Source organism: Eulemur rufifrons, chromosome 25 (assembly GCF_041146395.1).
Source record: "Eulemur rufifrons isolate Redbay chromosome 25, OSU_ERuf_1, whole genome shotgun sequence".
NCBI lineage: Eukaryota > Metazoa > Chordata > Mammalia > Primates > Lemuridae > Eulemur > Eulemur rufifrons.
This window is the reverse complement of record NC_091007.1, coordinates 9,952,696-9,974,272: the sequence shown is the minus strand read 5'-3', so window position 1 is coordinate 9,974,272 and position 21,577 is coordinate 9,952,696. Positions and strand designations below refer to the sequence as shown.

Sequence of the window (21,577 nt, the reverse complement as noted above, 5' to 3'; positions counted from 1 at the left end):
AGTAAAGGGATTTAAGAAGTTATAGACAGAGAAGGACAAAATAAATGGAAGAGAGATCTTGAGTTTGAGATTTCAACAAATTTTCGAAGCTGGAAAGGAGAGAGCTAATTGTTTCAAAGCAGATGAAGTTTGAGATGACCAGAGAAGCAGGGAGGTTTGAGGCACCACGCACCACACCCGGGGAGGGTGAAGCACAGAACTGAAAACACAAGGGCTGATAGAAAGCACACTTGGAGTGATTGGCCCGTTTCCCCCCAGGACCCCTCCCACACCTAGACAGATGGCCACGTGCAAGTTCTCCCAGAATCAGGAAAGGAAGTTTGCAACACGCTGCCACTGAGTTATGGGACTTAGATACAAAGGTACAGCAGGGGCAGGGTGGGGCATGGTGCTAAAAACCAGGGCAAGAAGAGAAATTCTGCATATTCAAGAGTAGGAACCCTGGAGCCCAGGAGGTAGAGGCTGCAGAGAGCTATGATCTATGATTGTGCCACCGCATTCTAGCCTGGGCAACAAAGAAAAATAAAAAAATAAAAAAAGAGTAGGAACCCTGATGCTTCCTGCTTTCAGAAAGCCAGAAACCAGACCTGTCCTCCTCAAGTAAGAGATTACAGAATTCTTTCCAGAAAAAGCAAATACTCCTAATAGTAGACCTTCACATACTAAAATTAGAAAAGCGACGAGCACAAGCATAAAAGAACACGGGGCTATGGAGAAAGCCTGCCTGAGTCCTGGCTCCATCACTTGGGTACCAGCCTTAGGACTTAACCTCTGGAAACCTCTTAGTTTCCTCATCTGAAAATGGAGATAAAAGTGCCTCCCTCCTGGTGCTTTTGGGAGGATTAAACGTTTTAAGGCATGTAAATCCCAATCATTCACTCTTCTCTCCCCTGTAAGAGGATTATCCATCCCCGCCCACTGCCAGGACTTGGTAAGTGGAGCGTATGTCCCTGCCTGCTGTCAGGCCTGGCCATGACACGGAATGTGAACACACTGACGTGTACCTAGCTAAGCAAGAGGCTTTAAAAGCTGTGGATGCTCTGCCAGTACTCTTCCTCTCTTCCCTCTGCCACAAGAAGTGCATGTCCCAAAGCCTGCTCCTTTGGCTTGGGTCCCAGAATGAGAAACAGGTGGAACACAGGCACAGCGGCAGAGCTACAGCCGCCTTCAGCTGCCCTCAAGTAAGCCAAGGGAGAACAATCATCTGCTACAGAAAACCACTGAGAACGGAGGGTTGTTTTGTTACTGCACCAAGGTCAACAACTCAATAGACAATTTCATGTTATTAAGTTCTCAAAAGCCTAAATGTTCGGAATATCTGGAGAAGGAATCTTTCATAACATTCTCAACCCTAAGAGTATTCCATCTCAATTCAAGCAGCTGAGAGCTATACTAATGGCGATAATTAAATGTCAGGACTCCATGACCAGTTAATGAAGGAAGGGAAGTGACACTAATTGATCACCTACAGCCCAGCCCTTGAGCACCTAGAAAAATGCCTGGCACATTATAAGTACCAAAAAACAAAGATAACCACCCCCTCCCAAAAAAAGAACTTGTTCACCTAAATTGCAAAAAAAACCCCAAAGGATTTCTGTCCCACAGCATATACCAAAAAAGTTAAAAATATAAAATTGTCAAGCTATAGACAAGTGAAAAGAAAACAGTATTTAATATGTGTCATACATGTGAGCAAAACACCTGAAGAAATCAGAGTAACAGGTTAATAGACTTAAATAGATAAATAAATCAATCAAACTTCTATATGCCAAACACCTTTCTCCCTAGCAGCATCAAAATTAAACAGTGAAGTACATACATGCCTTTAAGGAAGATTACAGTACATGATAGTTAATATTCTGACTATATAAAGCACTCACACAAGTTTTTTTTTAAATGTTAAAATTTCAATGATTAGGTAGGCAAAATATGAAATATTTACATACAAGGAGATACAAAATTAAATAAACATTTAAAAATAATCCTCTAGTAATCAATGAAATATAAAGTTAAAGATTTTTGTTTTAAATAGTCAACTGGAAATTTATCTCTACATAAAACTAAATGTCAGCAAGGTTATAGTAAAATGCACACTCTTTTGTACTTGATGGGAATATTCAATTCTTTTGGAAAGTATAACAACTTGAGGTAAAAATAGTCTTAGCTATTTATAGTCTTGACCTAATAATTTTATTGTGGGAATCTACCATAAGAAATAATCCTAAATATGGCAAAAGCCTATGTCTGGCTGGGCACAGGGGCTCACACCTGTAATATCAGCACTTTAGGAGGCAGACGTGGGAGGATAACTTGAGGCTAGGAGTTTGAGACGACCCTGAACACCATAGCAAGACCTCTCTATAAAAAATAGAAAACTTAGCAGGGCACAGTGGAGCATGCCTATAGTCCCTGCTACTGGGGAAGCTGAGGCAGGAGGATGGCTTGAGTCCACGAGTTCAAGGTTGCATTGAGGTATGATGAAGCCGTCCTACTCTGGCCCAGGCAACAGAAAAAGACACTGTCTCTAGCCTATGTCCAAAGATGGACATCATTCTGAAAGAGTATATTCAATAAATAGAAATGATTTGGGGGAAAAAAGCAACAGATTAAACAATTCTAATATTTTTGAAAGTCTGAAAATACTTTCCTAAGCAAGTGGAGAGAAGTGGTATGGTGTACTAGTTAAGAGCAGATTCAGCAATGATACTGGGTTAAATCTTGGCTTTATTATTAATGTTTATAACCATGTGATCTTCAGGAGTTGCCTAATCTCTGTACTTATAAAATGCCTTTACTTATAAAATAGGGATAAATAACAGTGCCTACATCACCGAGTTGCTGGTAAGTATTCAACGTGTTAATACACGTAAAGCACTTAAGAAATAGTGCCCGACACACAATAAGCATTTGGGTATCTGCCTGTCTTTGCCCACATTTAAAAAATACACTGGAAAGGAATTATTCTTTTTTGCTAAGAAACTAAATATATATATGAGTTCGCCAGAGCCATTAATCAAAATTTAATCAATTTTCCTTAATACAAAATCAGAGAATATTTACATGCATAAAAATATTCTTTCAGTCCCAAGAGCTATTTCCTAAATTCCAAGTCTGAAACTACTCCTAAAATAATTAAGAAAAATATAAACACATTACCTTATTAATGTCATCTGCTGTAAATCCACTTTGATCTAAGAGTTCTCTGATTGCTTCTATACACTTATTAAAAAGCGGAGAACAAAGAAGTTCAAATCTTGCCCTACACACACACATACACACACACACACACACACACGCACAAGAAAGAGAGAAAAAAGGCTCAGTACCTTTAAACAAAATTCTTTTTCTTGTGACAAGTAACGTACCTTAATGTGATAGTTATCTCATTTATTATGGTCAGAATAGGATACTAAATACCAGCAGTGCAATATCTGGGGGGGGGGAGGGGGAGGGGGGAGGGGAGATGGAGTCTAAGTTATTCATCTACATATGTATAAAGATATTTAACATCAAATTCAGGCGAAAGTGTCTCTTGCCCATGGCCTACTTACAAGTTTTCAAAAAAAAAAAAAAAAAATCTAAGAATATATACCCAGTATATGGCATTCCCAACAATAAACTTACTAACCCTAACCAAATCGTCATTTGGAAGTTTTTGCTATTTTTACATGTTAAAGCTTTGAAAATTATTTTTAATTATTTTTCTTGACAGTCTATGTTATATTTTAATAAACTTAGCCCTTTTGTATTACCTAAGAAGCTTGAATCTTGGCATATAATAAAATTTTAAGAAAAATTTGTTCATGGAAAATGTTCATACTGAACTTCTAAATGCAGATGGGTGATTTTAAAATTTGTTTTATCTATATATATTAAAATATACTTTTATGGTTGAAATCTTTGTGATAAAGGCAAAATTTCCTTAATGAAAAATTATAAATTGCATTTCCTTAATTATTGCTATTAATAAGCAAACATATATTGAATACTTGGACAAACTTAGCACTAAAAAATTAGAGAAATATAAAAATATAAAAATACTTTGTCCACAAAGAAATTTCAATTCAATTTAACACCTTTTCTATCTTCTGAGTTGTAGCTTAAAATCTTTCTGCAAAGATCTAGAGCCGTGCTGTACAATGGACTTTTCTGCTAGCCACTAGCCACATAAGACTATTGAACTGTAAGCTAGTGCTACTGAGGAACTGAATTTTTAATTAATTTAAATTTAAATAGTCACAGATGGCTAGTGGCTATTGTATTGGGCAGTACAGATCTAGTCTTCAGGAAAGCCCAGGTAAAGTGAAGAAACCAAACTAAACAGATGAAAAGATAATGTAATCAAATATAGTCATGAGAATCCTAAAAATAATATAATACTGCAATTCTGGAAATTTTCACTATGTTCCGAAGTCACCTGCTGGGCTGTTGGGAGGTTTGACTAGGCTCACTAACGGTAGCTATCATTAATGTTAGCAAATATGCAACACAAAAAGCTAGGGCAATGTCCTCCACTTGTGCTTTCGGGGTAAAAGTATAATCACTTGCAACCTAGGATTTAGGTTGAAGTTTCTAGGATGCCTTTTTCACACACTGCTAATTATAGCCATAAAATAACTGGGCAGGCAATCACAACTGATAAAATGACTTTGAGAACAGCTAATTAGTCTGACAAAAATTGGTCCTCGCTTGCGACCAATATCTTGATTATATAAGATATGGATATTAAAAACTATTTTATGCACATTAAATGTGTGCTTATTAAATGTCATAAAAGCTATGAAAATGTAAAATACATGACGATGGATGACAAAGCAAACAAAAACAAGACAGATATTAATCTTCAGTACCCAGATGCTCCTCTACTTACAGCAGGGCTGTGTCCTGATAGACCCAACATAAGCTGAAAATTTCCTAAGTCAAAAATGCACCTAACACTTAACCTACCAGACATCGTAGGTTAGCCGAGGCTACCTTAAACATGCTCAGAACAGTTACATTAGCCTACTGTTGGGCAAAATCATCAAACACAAAGCCTATTTTATAATAATGTATTGAAAAGCTCATGTAATTTATTGAATACTGTACTGAAAGTGAAAAACAGAATGGTTGTATGCATACTCAAACTATGATTTCTACTGAACGTGTATCCCTTCTGCACCATGATGAAGTTGAAAAATTGAAAGTCAAACTACCATTAAGCTGGGGACTGTCTACAGTGTAATAGTTAAAGAGTATGAACTTGGGAGTCAAAATGCCTGGGTTGAATCCAAGGTCCATCACTCACTAGCTGTGTGACTTTGGGTAACAAACCCTCTCAGGTTTTAGCTTCTTCATATATAAAGGGAAGATAATTATAGTACCTACCCATCTTACAGGGCTGTTACGAGGATTTGATGACTTCATAAAGTACTTAGAACACAGCATGCTACACAGTGTTAACTATCAAGCTATACTGAATCGTAATAAATCCCACATCAAATTTAAGCAACAAAGAACTAGGGACTATACAGGTAGAACTGTAATTCATAAAGAGAAATCTGAAAGTCTCAAACTGCAAATCCCATCCCACCTTTCTTTAAAAGATCTAGGATTCCTTTTTCACACACTGCTAATTGTAGCCATAAAATAACAGGGCAAGCAGCCACATTGATGTAATTATTTTGGGAACAGCTATTTAGTCTGACAAAAATTGGACCTCAAAAGTAAAGACAGTAAAATTCCTCTTTTATAGATGGCTAACAAATCTCAAACAAACAAACAAAACCCAAGGTGAGAAAATTAAACCTAAGTGAGAATGCTTTTGGAATTTTTTAAGAAAGTTTTTTCAACTTGAGTTTTACCTGGACACATTGCAATCAAAATCTTGACCTTCATATAAAGAGTCAAGGAAACAGTTGGCACTTCCCAAGGTTGACAAAGAATGTTTTGCAACTTCAGCACTGTTCATCAATTTCATCATGGCTCGGGCATTTCCTCTCACATCATGTTTGAAGGATCTAAATTAAAAATGCAGCCTTTCAATTTTAAAATTACTGGGCCATTTAGAATGTACCGTAACTAAAATCTGGATAATCTCTATTAGAATGATAATAAACTCATGAATCAACATTAGATACCACATTTTAGTATTCTGCTTCTAATTCCTCTACACTTTTCTAAGAATATTCTCTGCAATTAAAATGAGGGTCTTCTCAAGAAAAATAACCAATTTACCGAATATTTTGAATTGGTGTATTATGTAACCATAACAGTAGATTATACTTTGAAGCAAGCAGAGTAGACATGATCCTTAACATGAGACAACCAAAGGTTGAAGGAGATTTATGTAACTGGGTCAAAGTCTCCTATGTTACCCTTTATAATCACAACACTATCATTGCTAAATGGTTTAAAATTACCAGCTGAGCATTAGAAGAAAAAAAAAAAAAAACTAAAAGTGCTTCTTAGAAGAAATTTGACACATACAAAATAAGTAAATTACAATTCCTCTATCTCCTAGGAATTCATTTTTAAAACTACTTGCTAAGTAGTGATCGACGGTTTTGTTTAAACAATAACTTTACAACAGAAAGCAGTATAGGTCTTTATTAAACAAGTGAGAAATTACCGTTTTTTCAAGACTTTTTCAACCAATGAATTTAATCAAACTGGCAAAAATATTGTTTTAACCACTTTTTTTTTTTTTACAGTGGCAATATCCAAAGTATAACCGTTATATATTTTAATCTTGCTATGTCCAAACAGGATTAGAATTCTGAATGAAGTAATTACATCCAGTAATAAGGCTAAAATATTCCTTGTGGTGGATTGGTAATTAAATACACTCCGTAAGACGTTAGCTCACTGGAATGTGACGATAACATAATGCAATCTTCACCAGATCTAAACTTAAAGAAAAAATGTTCAGAAGGCAGCAAGGCCTCAGTGCTTATACCAGACAGAAGAGCAGTACATGAAGAATCAGAAACACAAACTTGAGATCCAAGCTCACGCAGTTCAATGTCTGGTGGTCCCTTTATTCTAAGTGAGAAATTCAAGTAGCACATGCATTGAGCACAGCCTGGCCTCCGCTTCCTTGCTATTGCCCAAATAGGACATTATAACTCCAGATATGAAAACATCCAGTTTCCAAGCAATGAAAAAAAAAAAAAAAACCACCACATTCTCCTTTGTAGCTGGATAATTTAAAATACATTAGGAGAAAAATAAAAAACTGGAAGAGAAACTTCTATCAAAATGTATTATCCAGGCCATTAACACTCACCTCTGGAACTCAGAAGCTAGATACTGTGCTAAGGTTTTGGTGAAATGTGCACCACCGATGTTATCATCAGTGTTTGTTGAAAGAACCCGATATATTCCACTGTTAACTTCCATGACACTGAGAGATAAGGATGTTCCGCCAAGCTTAAACACTAAAATATTGCTTCGAGAGAAAGATAGAGTTAGTTATTAGCGAACCGCAACATTTTAAAGCTAGGTTGAACATTAGGAGTCACTTAATCACTTTAAATTATAAACGAGGAAACTGAAAATCTCAGATGAGTAATTAAGCTGTTCACAGTCACTCAGTGATGAATCCAGCCTCAAACCCAGACTTTCTGAACGAAGTCAAAGTTCTTTTTTACTTAGTCATGTGGGTACAACTGTATTCTTCTGAGTAACTAGAATTCATAACACTAACTTTTCAAAGGAAATCAAGAAGACATTTGTGATTACAGTGAATTTTAAGAAAATTGAATATAAAAATTCTGTGTTAATACTATCCAAGTTTCTTAGTGTAATAACATGTTCTGTAGATATAAAACATACACAAAACTAGGTGCTAATTCCCAATTTCTCAAGCACCAGAATTCAAAATTTGGTATTTGTTCTACATTTATCTAGTTTATCTAAAAATAATTTCCTAATGACTTATACATATTAGTTTCCTTCACTGTGAGATATGAATGAGGTGAAACAACTAGGGAAAGTCAACACTATATCTCAATTCATTTCTCTAAAGTTGTATGAACATCAGGTCTATTAAGATGTGCTGATAGCTAAATTAGGAATAAGTATATCTTATTATTTCACCATCAAAAGGAGTCCCACATCCTTATGCTGGATTTCCCCCATCTCCTGTCAAGTCAAATGTATATGAAAGTACCCACTGTTCTAAATATGTCTAATAATTTTTAAAACTGGTAGAAAAATCAGCAGTGCCCTAGCTTGAGTTGGAACTTGGCCAAGCATGTAATTTTCAAATCTTCCTCCAATAAAGGGACAAAATGAAGGCGATTGAAAAAAAGCACAGAAGAGCTCAATCTTCCCTCCTGTTATGTCCTTTCTGCTTTTCCTAGGACCTCTTTCTTAACTATCAATATTTGAAAACCTCTAGGTAAGAGTTTTGATATCCTTCCATCCATGAAGTTTGGGAGCCACTACATTACATAACAATCCTTACTGATATGATTGCTATAATCTAAAATGTTCTCTGCACCAAAAAAACTTAAATTGCAAATATGGCTTTTACCTTTTTCCAGTAGGGGAGTCTTGTCCAATTCCATAAGCAAGAAGAGCTGCGGATGGTTCATGGATTAATCGCAAAACATTAAATCCAGCAGCTCCTGCTGCGTCTCTGTGAACAATTTGCTTTCAATGAATTTAATATCACAACATATTCAATGTTACATTTTTAGAAATGCTCTGCTACAGATTTCATGCAACAGCAAATAAGATTTCACAAGCAGAACATGAAGTGCAACGATCTTTAGAAGAAAACAGAACACAAGAAATGGATGTGACTTATAAGAGTTCACTTTCTGTTTAAAATTATAATGTTCAGAGCCCATTTTCTTGACAAAGAAAATATGTGCTTATATTGAATAAGGAAAATAAAGCTCTCAAAAATGCCCATGCTAAAAAAAGAAGTTCACTTTCTCCGGGCAGTTTTTCTGGGCTCTCAAAGCCTTCGTGCCATCCAGAATTTCCCCATTCAAGACACTATCACACTTTATCACAATGACTTTGTTATTAATAATTCTGTGAGGTCAGAAACCATGTCTTATTTATATCTATATACTCAACGCTCAATATAATATGGCTTAAACAGTAATCAATAAACGTTTGTTGAGTGAAAAAGAAAATGCCTATGCTTACAAACTTCAGAAAGAGATTAAGACAAATTCATAAAACATTTGAAAATTGGTTTAATGTAGGGTCACAGTTTTTATAAGTAAATAAGGCAATTCTCTGCCATAGAAGCAACTTCAATATTTGCCAAAGCTCCATACAGAACTCTATTCAGCAAAGTCATGCTTGTTCACCAATTACATTTGCATAATGCTATGTAAAAACTAAGGGCAACTTTTTTGTTTAGATGTTAAGATCTAAGATGAAGAAATAATCACAAATATTTTCTAAAATTGCATATTCTTCTGTAATTCCCATTTAAACATTAATTACAGGAAACTAAGCAAAATAATTAATTAATATCAATTTAACCTGGTAATGAAAAATGTTTCCAATCAAAACAGCTAAGAGGGTGCACCACATCTAATTTTACGTTCTCTTAGCTGTTCATAAAGGGAATGTTAATGATCATTACCTTGCTAAGCTATTTACAAATATAATTTTATTGCCTAAGATATTTTCAAATATAATCTTATCTTTTACTACACAGTAATATTGTGAAATTTGTATTTCTTTTAATTAAGCCAATAAGATAGACCCAATATTATACTTACCCAAGAGCCTTTTTCTGCTTTTCTCCAAAATCAAATGGGACAGTAATAACTACATCATTTGCATCTGAGCCCAAGACAGAATGTGCCGTTTCTGTATATTAAAAAATGTAAGATTAAGTCCGATGACAGAAAAAAACGTCAGGTGATACTTCCTGATGTTTATTAATTTATGACAAAGATCTTCTCACTAAAAAAAAATTGCCCCACCCTGTCAATTTTCTTCTCTGCAATCTTAAATCATGCAGTACTTCTTGTGGTTTTGGTTAAAGCTTATGGACACAGAACTAGGTACTTTCCAAAAAGCCTGGCTCTTAGGCTTCAAAGTTTCAACCATCTTGCAAATCAGATTGGTTCCATAAAGAATGATCTTCTAATGCATCAGTGTGAAGACACAACATCATAATAAGGTTAGTTCAATACATTCAAAGGCTGCCCTTCCATCCCACAGGTTCACAGCATCACTGCAGAGCTGAAATGAGCCTTATAAATAATCTACTCCAGAATTTCCCAAATTGTTCAACAGTATACTGCTCAGATGAGAGCCTTTGCCTGAAGTGGTGATAAAAATCAGACCCACTTAATCTGCCCAAATTACTGTTGAGAGTGCATGGTCAATATTGAAGAGAGATATAATATTCAGTATTCACCAAGCTTATTTGGCCACTGAATCTTAAAAAGTTTTAAAAATGCTAATCTGAAAATGCCCATTCCATTTATATTACTTATAGGGCAATTAAAGTCAGGGGAGGGAAGTTATTTAATCAAGGTCACAGCCAATTAGTGCCAAAACTATGTCTACAATTTAGGGTCTGTTTACTGCAAATCCACTCAATCACTCTGCTTCTCCCAAGATCTAAAAATACCTCCAACTTTTTTTTTAAGGGTCAACTTTCAAAAGGCCATGAAAATTGTTATCTCTTTTGCTCTATACCTTTCATTTTACTAAATATCAGTCTGGCAACATCTTCTGGGTTAACAAATTTTGTTTCTTCTCCAGTATCTATTTCGTATCGTAATTTCCCATTTTTTTCAATGACCTATAAAAGAAATAATAATTGTGCTAAATAAGAAATAATTTTAATAAAAATGCAAAGTTTCAAATCAACATTATATGCCACGACCTTGGCAGTTACTCTGTGTGACAGGGAAGCAATAATAGAACCATACTCACCAAACATTTACTTTCCGTGATGTATTTCTGAGCTTGTGGATCATCAGAACTGTTCATAAAGAAAGATAAAGATAGCTAAGTATTAAAATCAGTAGTGTAGGTATATAAGGTTTAAAGACTAATTTTCAATATCACTGGAATATTAAAATATAAATAAAATTATTAAGCTGCATGATACTAACATAGTCTTAAAATATTTACAGGATATAGAAATGGAATATTTTCATTGAGAAATGGAGAACTACATTATAGTAATTCTACTAAAGCACTAATCTTTGAATTTGAAGACTACGAAATGTTTTCACATATATTATTTCACTTTATCCTCACAACACCTAAGTGGGGCATTTTGGGAGGTATTATTTTAGATTGAAACAGGTTCAGAGAGGGGCAGTGACTTATCAGCTGGTAAGAGGCAGAGCCAGTACTTGAACTCAGGTCTTCTCTATCAGGCTACTACTGTTTACACTTTGCCACCCTGCCTCCCACTGACACTATCAATGATCACAGTGCTTCTGATGCTTGAGCAGGAATAGAAATTTGATTCTTGGCTTAAATTTCATCTAAAAATTAAGATGAAATAGACCAGTACACTTCCACTAAAACTAAACCCTTCTTCCAAGGAGCTGTGACTATTCTACTTGGAGACCATCTTAAAGTTTCAGTAAGGAGCCGAAAATTAATAATGGCTAACTGCTGAAGGGTTACAGGACATCTGAGGACCTTAACCTGTGTTAAGGGGCAAATGAAAGAACTAATGGACTAATTGGCTTGCAACTCCGGATTATTTGCAGGTTGCTCATACTTCCTTCTCCATCACCTAAAAAATCAATTAATAATAGTAGAGAAAACAGGTAAGTAGCTTGCCCAAAGCCACAAAGATAATTAATGGCTGGCATCCAAATCTTCAAAACCAAGTTTAGTATTCTTTCCACTAAACCCTCTGCTCCCTTTTTCTAAACTCAATACTTACACTATATCCCAGACAAATACTTTAAGAGTAGGAAAAAACTATGAAGTGTGCCTATAGTGGGTTGGGCAATAGTGTCAGGTTATTAAGTATGAAATGTCTGATTTCCTTAAGTACTAAGTTTGACAGTTGTTATCTCTGACATTTCACTTTGACACTTCTAGTTTTAGTTTTATTGTGAAGGTACATCCTCAGTCTCACAAACATATCATTTGGCTTGTGATTATCTTTCAAATTTTTTATAGCAATTTTTGTGAAACCGTAAGTCAAAAATTTGTGTTATTTTTGAATATGAGTTCTGTATGGAACCAATACAGTGCAGACAGCTCAAAATATCAACGAAGTGTTTGGGAAGGATGTGGCTAATGAACGCATAGTACATCAATGGTTTGAGAAGTCCTGTTCTGGTGATTTTAATCTTGAAAATGAGTCACGTCGGCGGCCTGAGAACAAGGGGGATAATGGTGAACTGAAAACTGTACTGGAAGCAAATCCATCAACCTACATGTGAATTAACAGCAAGGTCTGATCTTACCATTCCAACAATATTGGACCATTTGAAACAAATCAGCAAGGTAAAGAAGCTAAATAGATGGGTTCCACATGAATTAAACGAGCACCAAAGGAGACATCGTCTCAAAGTTTGCCTTTCTTTGCTGTCACTACATAAAGGCAAACCATTTCTACACCGTATTATGTGTGATGAAAAATGGACTCTTTTTGACAATCACAAGTGTTCGGCACAATGGTTTGATAAAGATGAAGTGCCAAAACACAGTTCAAAACTGAATATTCATCAGAAAAAGCTAATGGTGTCTGCCTGGTGGTCCAGTGAAACCTGATTAATTGATTACAGTGGATGTCTACTACAACCATTTGGATGAAAGGAGTAATGCTTGCAATTAAGCAGCCGAGATTGGTCAATAGAGACAGGACAATCCTCTTACAAGACAACGCTTGACCATATGTCAAACAAACAATGCTGCTTAAACTAGAGGCTGGAATTGGAAACTCTCTGTCATCCAGCATATTCACCAGTCCTTGCACCTACTGACTACCACTTCTTCCAGGCTTTGAACCATTTCTTGCAAGGAAAAATATTCAGTTGTCAACAAGCCGTGGAAAACACCTTTCACAATTTCATCCCCACTCGCCCTCTCGGCTTCTTTGCTGCTGACATGAACAAGCTACTGTTAAGGTGGCAGAATTGTGCCGATAGTTTAGGCACACACTTTGATTGTACTGCTTCTTGTTCTTGTTTGAGATATAATAAATTGCACTTTCGATTCAAAATTGGACATTTCATATTTAATGGCCTAATATAATTCCAGTATGACACTTCCTGGTTCTGTTTTCTTTAAAATAGAATTTAAGTCAACCAAGATAATTTATCCTATTATGTGTAGGTTATCTACTACTCGGACAAGATAATTTGCCAGGAAGGATATTTTATGGAACTCATACAACTATTAGAAATGGCAAATTACTTCTGAACTGCCATGCAAAGAGGTCTCTCTCATCTGAAGACAGAAAGCACATGTAGCTCTTAGGGCCACATACAGGCTAGACGCCGGAGAGTGGTTACCAGAGAGGTAGAAAGCAGAGAATGGAGGCGACAAAGGATCACGGCTATCATCAGAAAGTAGTGGACTGACCCGCAACCACATACAAGTAAAAACTTTATTTGTGCACACCAGGATTAAATTACTGAACATAAAACAAAGGTGGTGGAGGGTTGGTATACACAGCACCGCATTTACATCATGGTCTTTGGGAGGCACAGTTAATCCTACCGCTGTATCACAACCGTATTATTCAGCAATGCCATTTTCTCTTCCTCCCCCTTCCCAGGCATCCCTTACTGTCAGCACCCCGCTGGGTCGGCGGACAGCACTCACGTGCTCTAGGGTCTCCTTCCCTACTACCGTTACGGGACAGCACCTTACAAATCTAAAAGCACCCTCACATTCACCTGTTCCTTTGATCCTCACAACACCCCTGTGAGGTAGGTAGAGTGATTATGAGTTTCCTACTTTATAGACGAGGAACCTGAGTTATAGAATGGTGGAAAGGCTGTCCAGGGAGGTACAGGTGTAATGGCTGGGCCTAGCACATGAGCACATTCCTGGCTTGCTTTCCCAGTATTGCAATTCCCTCCCCTTAGTATTTGTAGTGTATTTTTCTGCCTGCTTCTTCAGGACCATCCCTTTGAGTTTTATTTCCATGTTCAGGTCACTTTATCCATGAGATTTTCACAATACTACCTCCGAACTTTAACTCCACTTCTATTCTTCAGCACTTCACTCCTCTGCAAGAAATTCCTGCCTAAGTACTTTCTTACCATTATTAGGATTATGTAGTGCAGGTCTAACTCTCCTTCAAGTACTTCTTTTCCAAGTACTGTTTTTCCAGAAAAATCTACCTATCTATAATAGTATTATCCAGTTATAACTGACACATACCCTTCCATAGCATGACCAAGACAATTGAGACAATGTTATGTATCTGGACCCATTTCAATGCTGTAATATATGCCCTTTTAAAAGAAGCAAGGAATCTGTATGTCTGGTGTGGTGCTTAGAAGTTCATATTAATAAACACTAGTACCATAGAATGCTACCTTACAACTGTTACCAGTATTTCAAACATACATTAATATGCTGCTATGACTGAAAGTACTACAATTAAATTCACTTCCATTTTGCCTTTTTTTAAATTATGCTATTTAAAAGATTTTTAGAACTGGATGGTACTAGAAAAAAGTCACCTAGTACAAGTCCCTCAATTTAGAGATGAAGACACCGAGGCATGCAAAGGGCAAGGGATTTGTCCGATCAAACAAACTGTGAAGGTTTGGGATCCAGGTGTTCTAAGTAGATACCAGCATACTCCCCCTCCAGCTCCCTCCCCCGGCCACCGCACAGTCATCGAGCGGGGTGCCTGCCATCTATTCATGGTTCTGGGCACGGTCCCACTGTTGTTTTGACCACTTCTCCACCCATCTGCACTTCCAGCATTTAGCTAAGCACCCATGCCTGCAAAATATAAAAACCTCATCTCTCCCAACATGCCTACTTCCCCCGCCCCCAGCTTCTAGACTGTAGGGAAGCTTTATAAATCCCAAAGATTCCCATTTGTAGTATTTCCTGAAAGTACTAAGAAAACCACTAAAAGCTTTACGTTAGTTTAATGATGGGCAGTACTGGCTTCCCTTCTAAAGTAAAGTGGAAGTTTGGCATATCACCTTCATCTCTTCCAAAGAAGTCAGGGAAGGGATATGAGTGGTGCATTTGTTGAGGGCTTGTGCTTAAAAGGAGTCCTCTATTCCAGGCAGTCTTTATCCACACCACCCTCTAGTGTCTCCAAAGCTAAAGGGGAAATAAAGCTGTTCTCTTCCACCATACGCCATTAACTACATGAACTTTTGTCTGCAACACTTGAGAAAAAGTAACCTTGGAAAGTTCTTTAGAAGGGAAGTTTTCTAGGGCTTTCCCTCTGTAACATACTAGACAAAAAAAAGCTAGCAGAAGAGAATGAAATTAGCCAAAAGAAGATTGGAAACTGATACAATAATCTGAATGGTTTCTACAATGCTCAAATGGCAACGAAAATGTAAAGATATAACTTAGGCATATAAAGGGACCCAAATACCATGGAATGTAAAGAATTTACTTACATTTTTAAATAAAACAGCCAATACTTAATTATATCAAAGATTATCAATATGAACCATAACATACTATTGTGACTCCCTGTTGGGTCTTAATTATGTCCTTCTATTGACAGGAGACTAAGAACTAGTAAAATGGGGGAGGGAAAGATGGTCTGACTGTTTACTAGTAGGTATGTCAGAGACACAGCAGTGACAATGTAAGAGATAAAGTTACAAATACATGTTGTGCTGATCCTAGCCTAATGAGCCACAGACGGGTTTAAAAAATTAAGATCCCAAACTCCATGAAGCCATCAAGTTAAACTAGTGAAAAAAGATGTACCATGACGATGGTACACAGCCATACTTCTGCATCTCGTAAACTAACGTGCCTCACCCTGGCCCTACTGCAGCCAAGGTCATACGCATTAATAACTTAAATGTGTACAGTACTTTTAAACTCTTTCACATCTATTAGCCATTTGACCCTCACAACAACCCTGTGAGGTAGGCAGGGCAGGAGTTATTATCATCCTCATTTTACAGATGAGGAAAACTGTTGTAGAGAGGTAAACTAAATTGCCTTACATCAGAGACAAAGCCAGGTCGAACTAGCTCTCTTGGACTCGGCTCCATCCATTTCCTATTCATTGGGCCACCCCTCGCATTTCTGAAAGGCCTTATAGTTAGTGGAGAATCTTGGGGAAAGGTACTAGCAAGTATGTTCCTGCTACTCTGCATATTAATGTTTCATCCACTCTTTTTTCTCTGAGGACACAGAAAAGGAGCCAGGGTCCTAGAAAGCAAGTATTGGAACTAGACTTCTACCAGTTTAGGAAATAAACTCTTATAATCAGTTCCTAGCTTTTGGTGTTCGAAATCAACCTCTGAAGCAATTTTTCAAGGCCTAGCTGAAAAGCACCAGTTGCTTCTTCCACTGCTGTCGCCAAACGTCTGACCGCGATGACAGCGTCCCTGCGGAGCTCATTGGCAGTGTCTTGCTGAGCACTGGCCTCCTCACCAATAGCAATCAGCCTGTCCAGTTTTTCTTCCTCACGCTTTGAAAGTTCTCGAGCCAATCTCCTGTTTTCTGCCAACTCGGCTGCAATGGTCCTGGCCACTGACCGCCTTCTTCGCCTCGCCCACCTTGGAGGGGGCTCACTGGTCAAAGGCCTATCCCCACCAGAAACAAAACCAACTCTGGGAGAGGAGACCGGAGGCCGTGGTGCGGAGGCTGCACCAGGAGTGTTGCGGCTGGTGCTGGTGCAGGGACTGGGCTCCCCGGACACACCCAGTCTGGTCATGGGGCTGCTCTGACAGGGAGCAACTGCACCTCTGAAAAGGTTGTGAGAGTTGCTGTAGGTGGGGGTCCCTTGAGAGCACCCTGAAAAACAAAGCAACAACGTTGCAAAGAGGACATTCCTGCTAAGGGAATGCTTGCAGCCAGCAGCAGAGTTTAGAGACAAGTACAAAACTATGGCAGTTCCTGGAAAGATCCCTCTCCGCCAGGGATTGGGAAGAATTCATGTCTTTACCGTGGGCATTTTGGCCTGTTTTATCTTACCTCCACAACTTCCCCCTTGCCTTCTGCAACCCCTTTCCAAGTAGCTATCCAACCTGCTCTACAGCTACAAATCCCTAAGTACCCATTACAAATAATGCTAGAACTAGTTTGGTTCTAGAGAGCACTTCTAGGTTTGAAGAGTTCTAGCACCTTACCTACCTAGGGCCATAGCTTTTTAAAACCTGGAGGTTTTATCTTATTAGGTTTAAAAAGCGGGGGAGCCTTAGGGGTAGCAGAAGTAGGGAATGTGCTCAGGAGGGCACTATCCAAATATACACTGCTGTTTAGAACCAAGTGACTCCTTGGGGACCCCAATCCTTCACATGCTTGGGAGTTACCTGCACCCGGGGATTCATCCCAGGAGTCCTCGAGGTCACTGGTTTCTGGTAGCCGGTCACTGATTCTCAGCTGACAATCCTCATCTGATTCCTTAACTGTTTTCAAGATAGGCTGAAGATCAGCTGCCTGAGTCCTTTTTGCTTTCAGAATGCTGGTTCCCTCTTCCCCTGGGGTGTCAGAGGCCACTAAGGTCTGATCACAGTGCTTGGCCCAAGCAGCATCCTCCATTAAGTTGTCTGGGTCAGTCACTATCTGATTTCGGAGAAGCTGATCCAGCGTATCATAAAATGGACAGTGTGGTGGGTCACCCATACTTGTGGCATGGGCCACGTAAGCCTTTAAATATAACGCCTTCAGAACTTTAAACTTGGAGCGGCACTGACGTTCGGTGCGGCGGAAGCCTTCCTGCTGCATTCGCTTAGACACAGCCTGATAGACATCTGCATTATGATGCACAGTCTGGAGGCGCTGAATATACTCTGCCTCGCCTAGTATGGAGAGGAGAGTTCGTGTCTCCTGTCTGGACCACCGGATGCCCGCACTGCTATTGGTACTGGCCATGGTACGTTGGGAAGGAAGGCTGGAAAGCTCCTGTGCGGCAAGGTGCAAATCTCAAGGTGTGGGGAAGCTCTGTGTGTTCTCAGTGTATTTCCAGGAGCCAGCCGATTCTTCCCTCTCAGGGACAATTGCTGAGAAGCCAGGTCCAAGGACTGAATTTCTGGCTGGAAGGCCACAGGGGAATGAGAGTTACAGGGAGAGCGTAAGGATAATTATGGCAGCAAGTTAAGTGGTGCTACCTGTGAGTAAGTCGTAACTAGGCATGAGGCCAAGACTGAGAAAGCTCCACTTTGGGAGTCTGCCCAGGGTGGACATTGGACCAGGGGCTTAATGGCTTGGTAACAAAAGGACTGGCTCCTCCACAAAGGGCCAAATGCTTCTAAGGCTGAGACCTGGTACAACTATGAATCTGTAAAAATCACCATTGACTGCTAAGTAGGATAGACTGAGAGGGAAAGCAACGTGGACCATGAGGCAGCTAACTCTGGAGAAGCCCTAGAAGGACCATGGTGTAGCAATAGTCTGAAAGGTGCTCATGCTTTACTGACCTCGACCTAAGTAGCACACTGTGGCTGTGTTACCCCTCTGACTACCACTATTCTACTCCTTTGCTAAGAGGTAACTTTTAGGGCTAGAAAACTGAGCTTAAGTTGTTCTGCTAATATAAGACTTTTTGCACAAAATGGCAAAATACAGCCACATCATTACTATAACCATCTGCCCCCATATAGTAGCATAAAACAAAGGAAAACATTGCTATGGAAATGTTCTATATCTGGATGCATCAAGGTCAGTATCTTACTTGTGATACTGTACTATAGTCTGTAAGATGTAATCACTGGGAAGTAGTAAATCCAGTAATATACCAGATGCCTCTGTATTATTTCTTACAGCAGCCACGTAATATTACAATTATCTCAAAGTAAAAAGTTTAATTAAAAAAACAGACATATTGCTGGCTACCAAGTGATTCCAGCTTCCTTCTGTCCAAACTCCAGACTTTATGATTCAAAAATATTTGACCAACTTTTTTATTTTGAGACAAGGTCTCATTCTGATGCCCAACCTGGGTGCACTGCGATCATAGCTTCCACTCAAACTCCTGGGCTCATGCAATCCTCCTGCCTTAGCCTCCCATGTAGCTGGAACTATCGGCGTGAGCCACTGAGTCCTGCCTACTAACTTATTTTTAATGTGCTTAGTACCGAGTTTGTCAATAGGTAAAAGGAATGGAAATCAATCTATCTATTGTCACAAAATGTTGAATTCTAAAATACTATGGTTTTTGGCATAGTGCATAAATATCCTAAGGAAAAAAATTAATATCAAGCTCAATTTAACATAAGTGAGAGATAATAAAAAATATATACATAAAAGAAAAAAATATTAATCTATAATCTCCAAATCCTAAAATCAACATGAGGAAATTTCTATTTAAATGTCTCACTAAACAAAGTAGAAAAGAAACTGGGGCTGAGGGTTTAGGAGAACTGAACTGCAATCTTACCTAGTTCACTCCTCCTAACTATTTTAGAAATGCCACATTTCTTTGTGCCTTGATCTTCTCATCTGTAAATGGGGAGAGATAGTAGTACCTGTCCTATCAATTTTACGGGGATGTTGAGAGGATTAAATAAAATAATAGATGTGAAAGCCCTTTGAAAATTTAAAAACACTATATCAAGTATTACTACTGCAGTGAAAATGAAAACCCTTAATTACCGTAATCTATAATTTGAGGAGACAGAAGTCTGGAGAGGCAAGCCTCTTTAATCTTCTAATTAAAGTTACAACAGATGATTGACCTGATTCTTACATAAGACATTAATTAAGCTGTTTCTCTAATGATTAAATTTGTAAGCCAACTGGAAAAGTTACTTCCCAGAAAGTGTCACAAAAGACCCTAAGGAAAATCAACAGCATCTATATAAATTATAATCAATTGTAATAGGTTTTGCACAATTCAACCACAGTGCAAAGAACTCCTCAAATTCCCACAAAATCTTTGAATTTCCCTCAGTCAAAAAAATATGAAAATGTGAAAAGTCCAAGTTATTACCTAAGAATGACGCAAATTATCAAAATTAAATAAACGTTGTCATTTATCAATACTGACAGACCTGTCAGCAAGAAATGGCTGAGTGAATTCCATCCTTTAGAAGATCCAATAATAATCATCAAAAGAAACAGCCTACTGGGGTACTCGCTGAAATGACTCAGTCATAAAAAGCAACCAAAAAACCAAACTGTGGTGTTCCCAAGTTTCATTTCACATTATACTTAGAATTTATGAACATGTATTTATTACCATATTTAAAAGTATCATTTTGTTCCATACCTTCTGCCAAGGATCTGCTTTACTTTCATTACTGTATTTGAAATATTTCTTATTCTACTTTGTTTTGCTGCCAATCCAACAATCTGAAAAAGAGCAATATATTACAATGGGCGTAATGTTTAATTATTTCAAGGTATAAAAATAAGGAAAATAGTACCTCTTCATTTTCTGAGTAAGCAACAACAGCTGGAGTAACTCTATCACCTGCATCATTTGCAACCACACCAGCCCGGCCATCCTAGAGAGAAAAAACGCACAACTGTATTAGCTCTTCTGAAATGAAATATACAGTCACATTAGACATATACTGACATACGTGAGCCAGTGTTACTTTGCCACCTATGTGGAAAGAAAAACTGCTATATCCACATCTTAAAGTTGTAGATTTAATTATCATTGATTTCCTAGTTTTACAGGTCTACATTCCCTGAGGAACGGCCCCATTTTTTCAGTCTGCTCTGCAGAATCAACAATTGGATCAAATATAATAACCTTTCCATACACAATAATAATAAGCCCATTATTACATGATCCTTCTACTTCTCTGCCTTCTCCCACAAATACATCTTTCTTCCCTTTTATACAAATAAAGTAGCACTAATCCCTTTGGCTTTTCTTTACAAACCACCGGACATGTAAACGTGGGAGTAGGAGCCGGGGAGTTCATTATTACCGTTCCTTCCGCCTCCCCACTGCGGAGAGGAAGGCCACAACTCCTCGTTAAGCTCCCTCACCTGCAGAAAGGCCAAGTCCGGCGAGCATGCTCAATCAACCGGCTTCACAGCCAGACACGCTTCGTAGGATCAAGAGCTCCAGGTCTAGATTGCGGCCACCCCGCCCCTGTGGCTCCTAGACTTTCCGGCCCAGCTCAGCACGCCCTGTGGCCCTGAGGTCTCTGCGACCACCAGCCTCTGGCTATCTCGCGGTCACTACGTCCCCAGGACCACCCGGCTACAGGAATCCTGGGACCCTCCGGGCATCCCGCGGCCCTATAGTCTCTGGGACCCTTCCCGGCATCCTGCCTCCACATCTCCCGAACCTCGCGCGCCGGCGTCGCCGCGAGCCTCCCCCAGGGAGCAGCCGGCTTTCCGGAGGAGGCGCCGCGGGAGACGAAGCTGGGCCCCCTCTGCCCTTCGCCTCGGAATGTCCCCGCAGCAACCCCCCTCTGAGCGCCGTTCCTAGGCCGGCGACACGCCGTCCTCGTGCCTGTAGATGACCCCGCGCCCAGAGAACTGGGTGGCCGACACGAAGCCG

The 21,577-nt window shown here is 38.7% G+C and overlaps 2 protein-coding genes across 2 annotated transcripts in view; both read right to left on the bottom strand.

Moving 5' to 3' along the window:
• Window positions 1–21,577, bottom strand: part of HSPA14 (heat shock protein family A (Hsp70) member 14) — a 29,808-nt gene that overhangs the window by 8,053 nt on the left and 178 nt on the right. The window contains exons 2-10 of the mRNA XM_069458647.1: window positions 20,481–20,561; window positions 20,324–20,406; window positions 10,903–10,951; window positions 10,663–10,768; window positions 9,732–9,822; window positions 8,519–8,623; window positions 7,268–7,429; window positions 5,844–5,999; window positions 3,157–3,259 (exon numbers count right to left, since the gene is read on the bottom strand). Coding sequence (XP_069314748.1) covers window positions 3,157–3,259; window positions 5,844–5,999; window positions 7,268–7,429; window positions 8,519–8,623; window positions 9,732–9,822; window positions 10,663–10,768; window positions 10,903–10,951; window positions 20,324–20,406; window positions 20,481–20,561 — 936 coding nt within the window. The remainder of the gene's footprint in view (window positions 1–3,156; window positions 3,260–5,843; window positions 6,000–7,267; window positions 7,430–8,518; window positions 8,624–9,731; window positions 9,823–10,662; window positions 10,769–10,902; window positions 10,952–20,323; window positions 20,407–20,480; window positions 20,562–21,577) is intronic.
• Window positions 16,385–18,106, bottom strand: MSANTD7 (Myb/SANT DNA binding domain containing 7). The gene is made up of 2 exons (XM_069458648.1): window positions 17,427–18,106; window positions 16,385–16,908 (listed from the first exon to the last, which is right to left on the bottom strand). The coding sequence occupies exons 1-2, from the start codon at window positions 17,986–17,988 to the stop codon at window positions 16,385–16,387; spliced, it is 1,086 nt and encodes a 361-aa protein (XP_069314749.1). The 5' UTR covers window positions 17,989–18,106.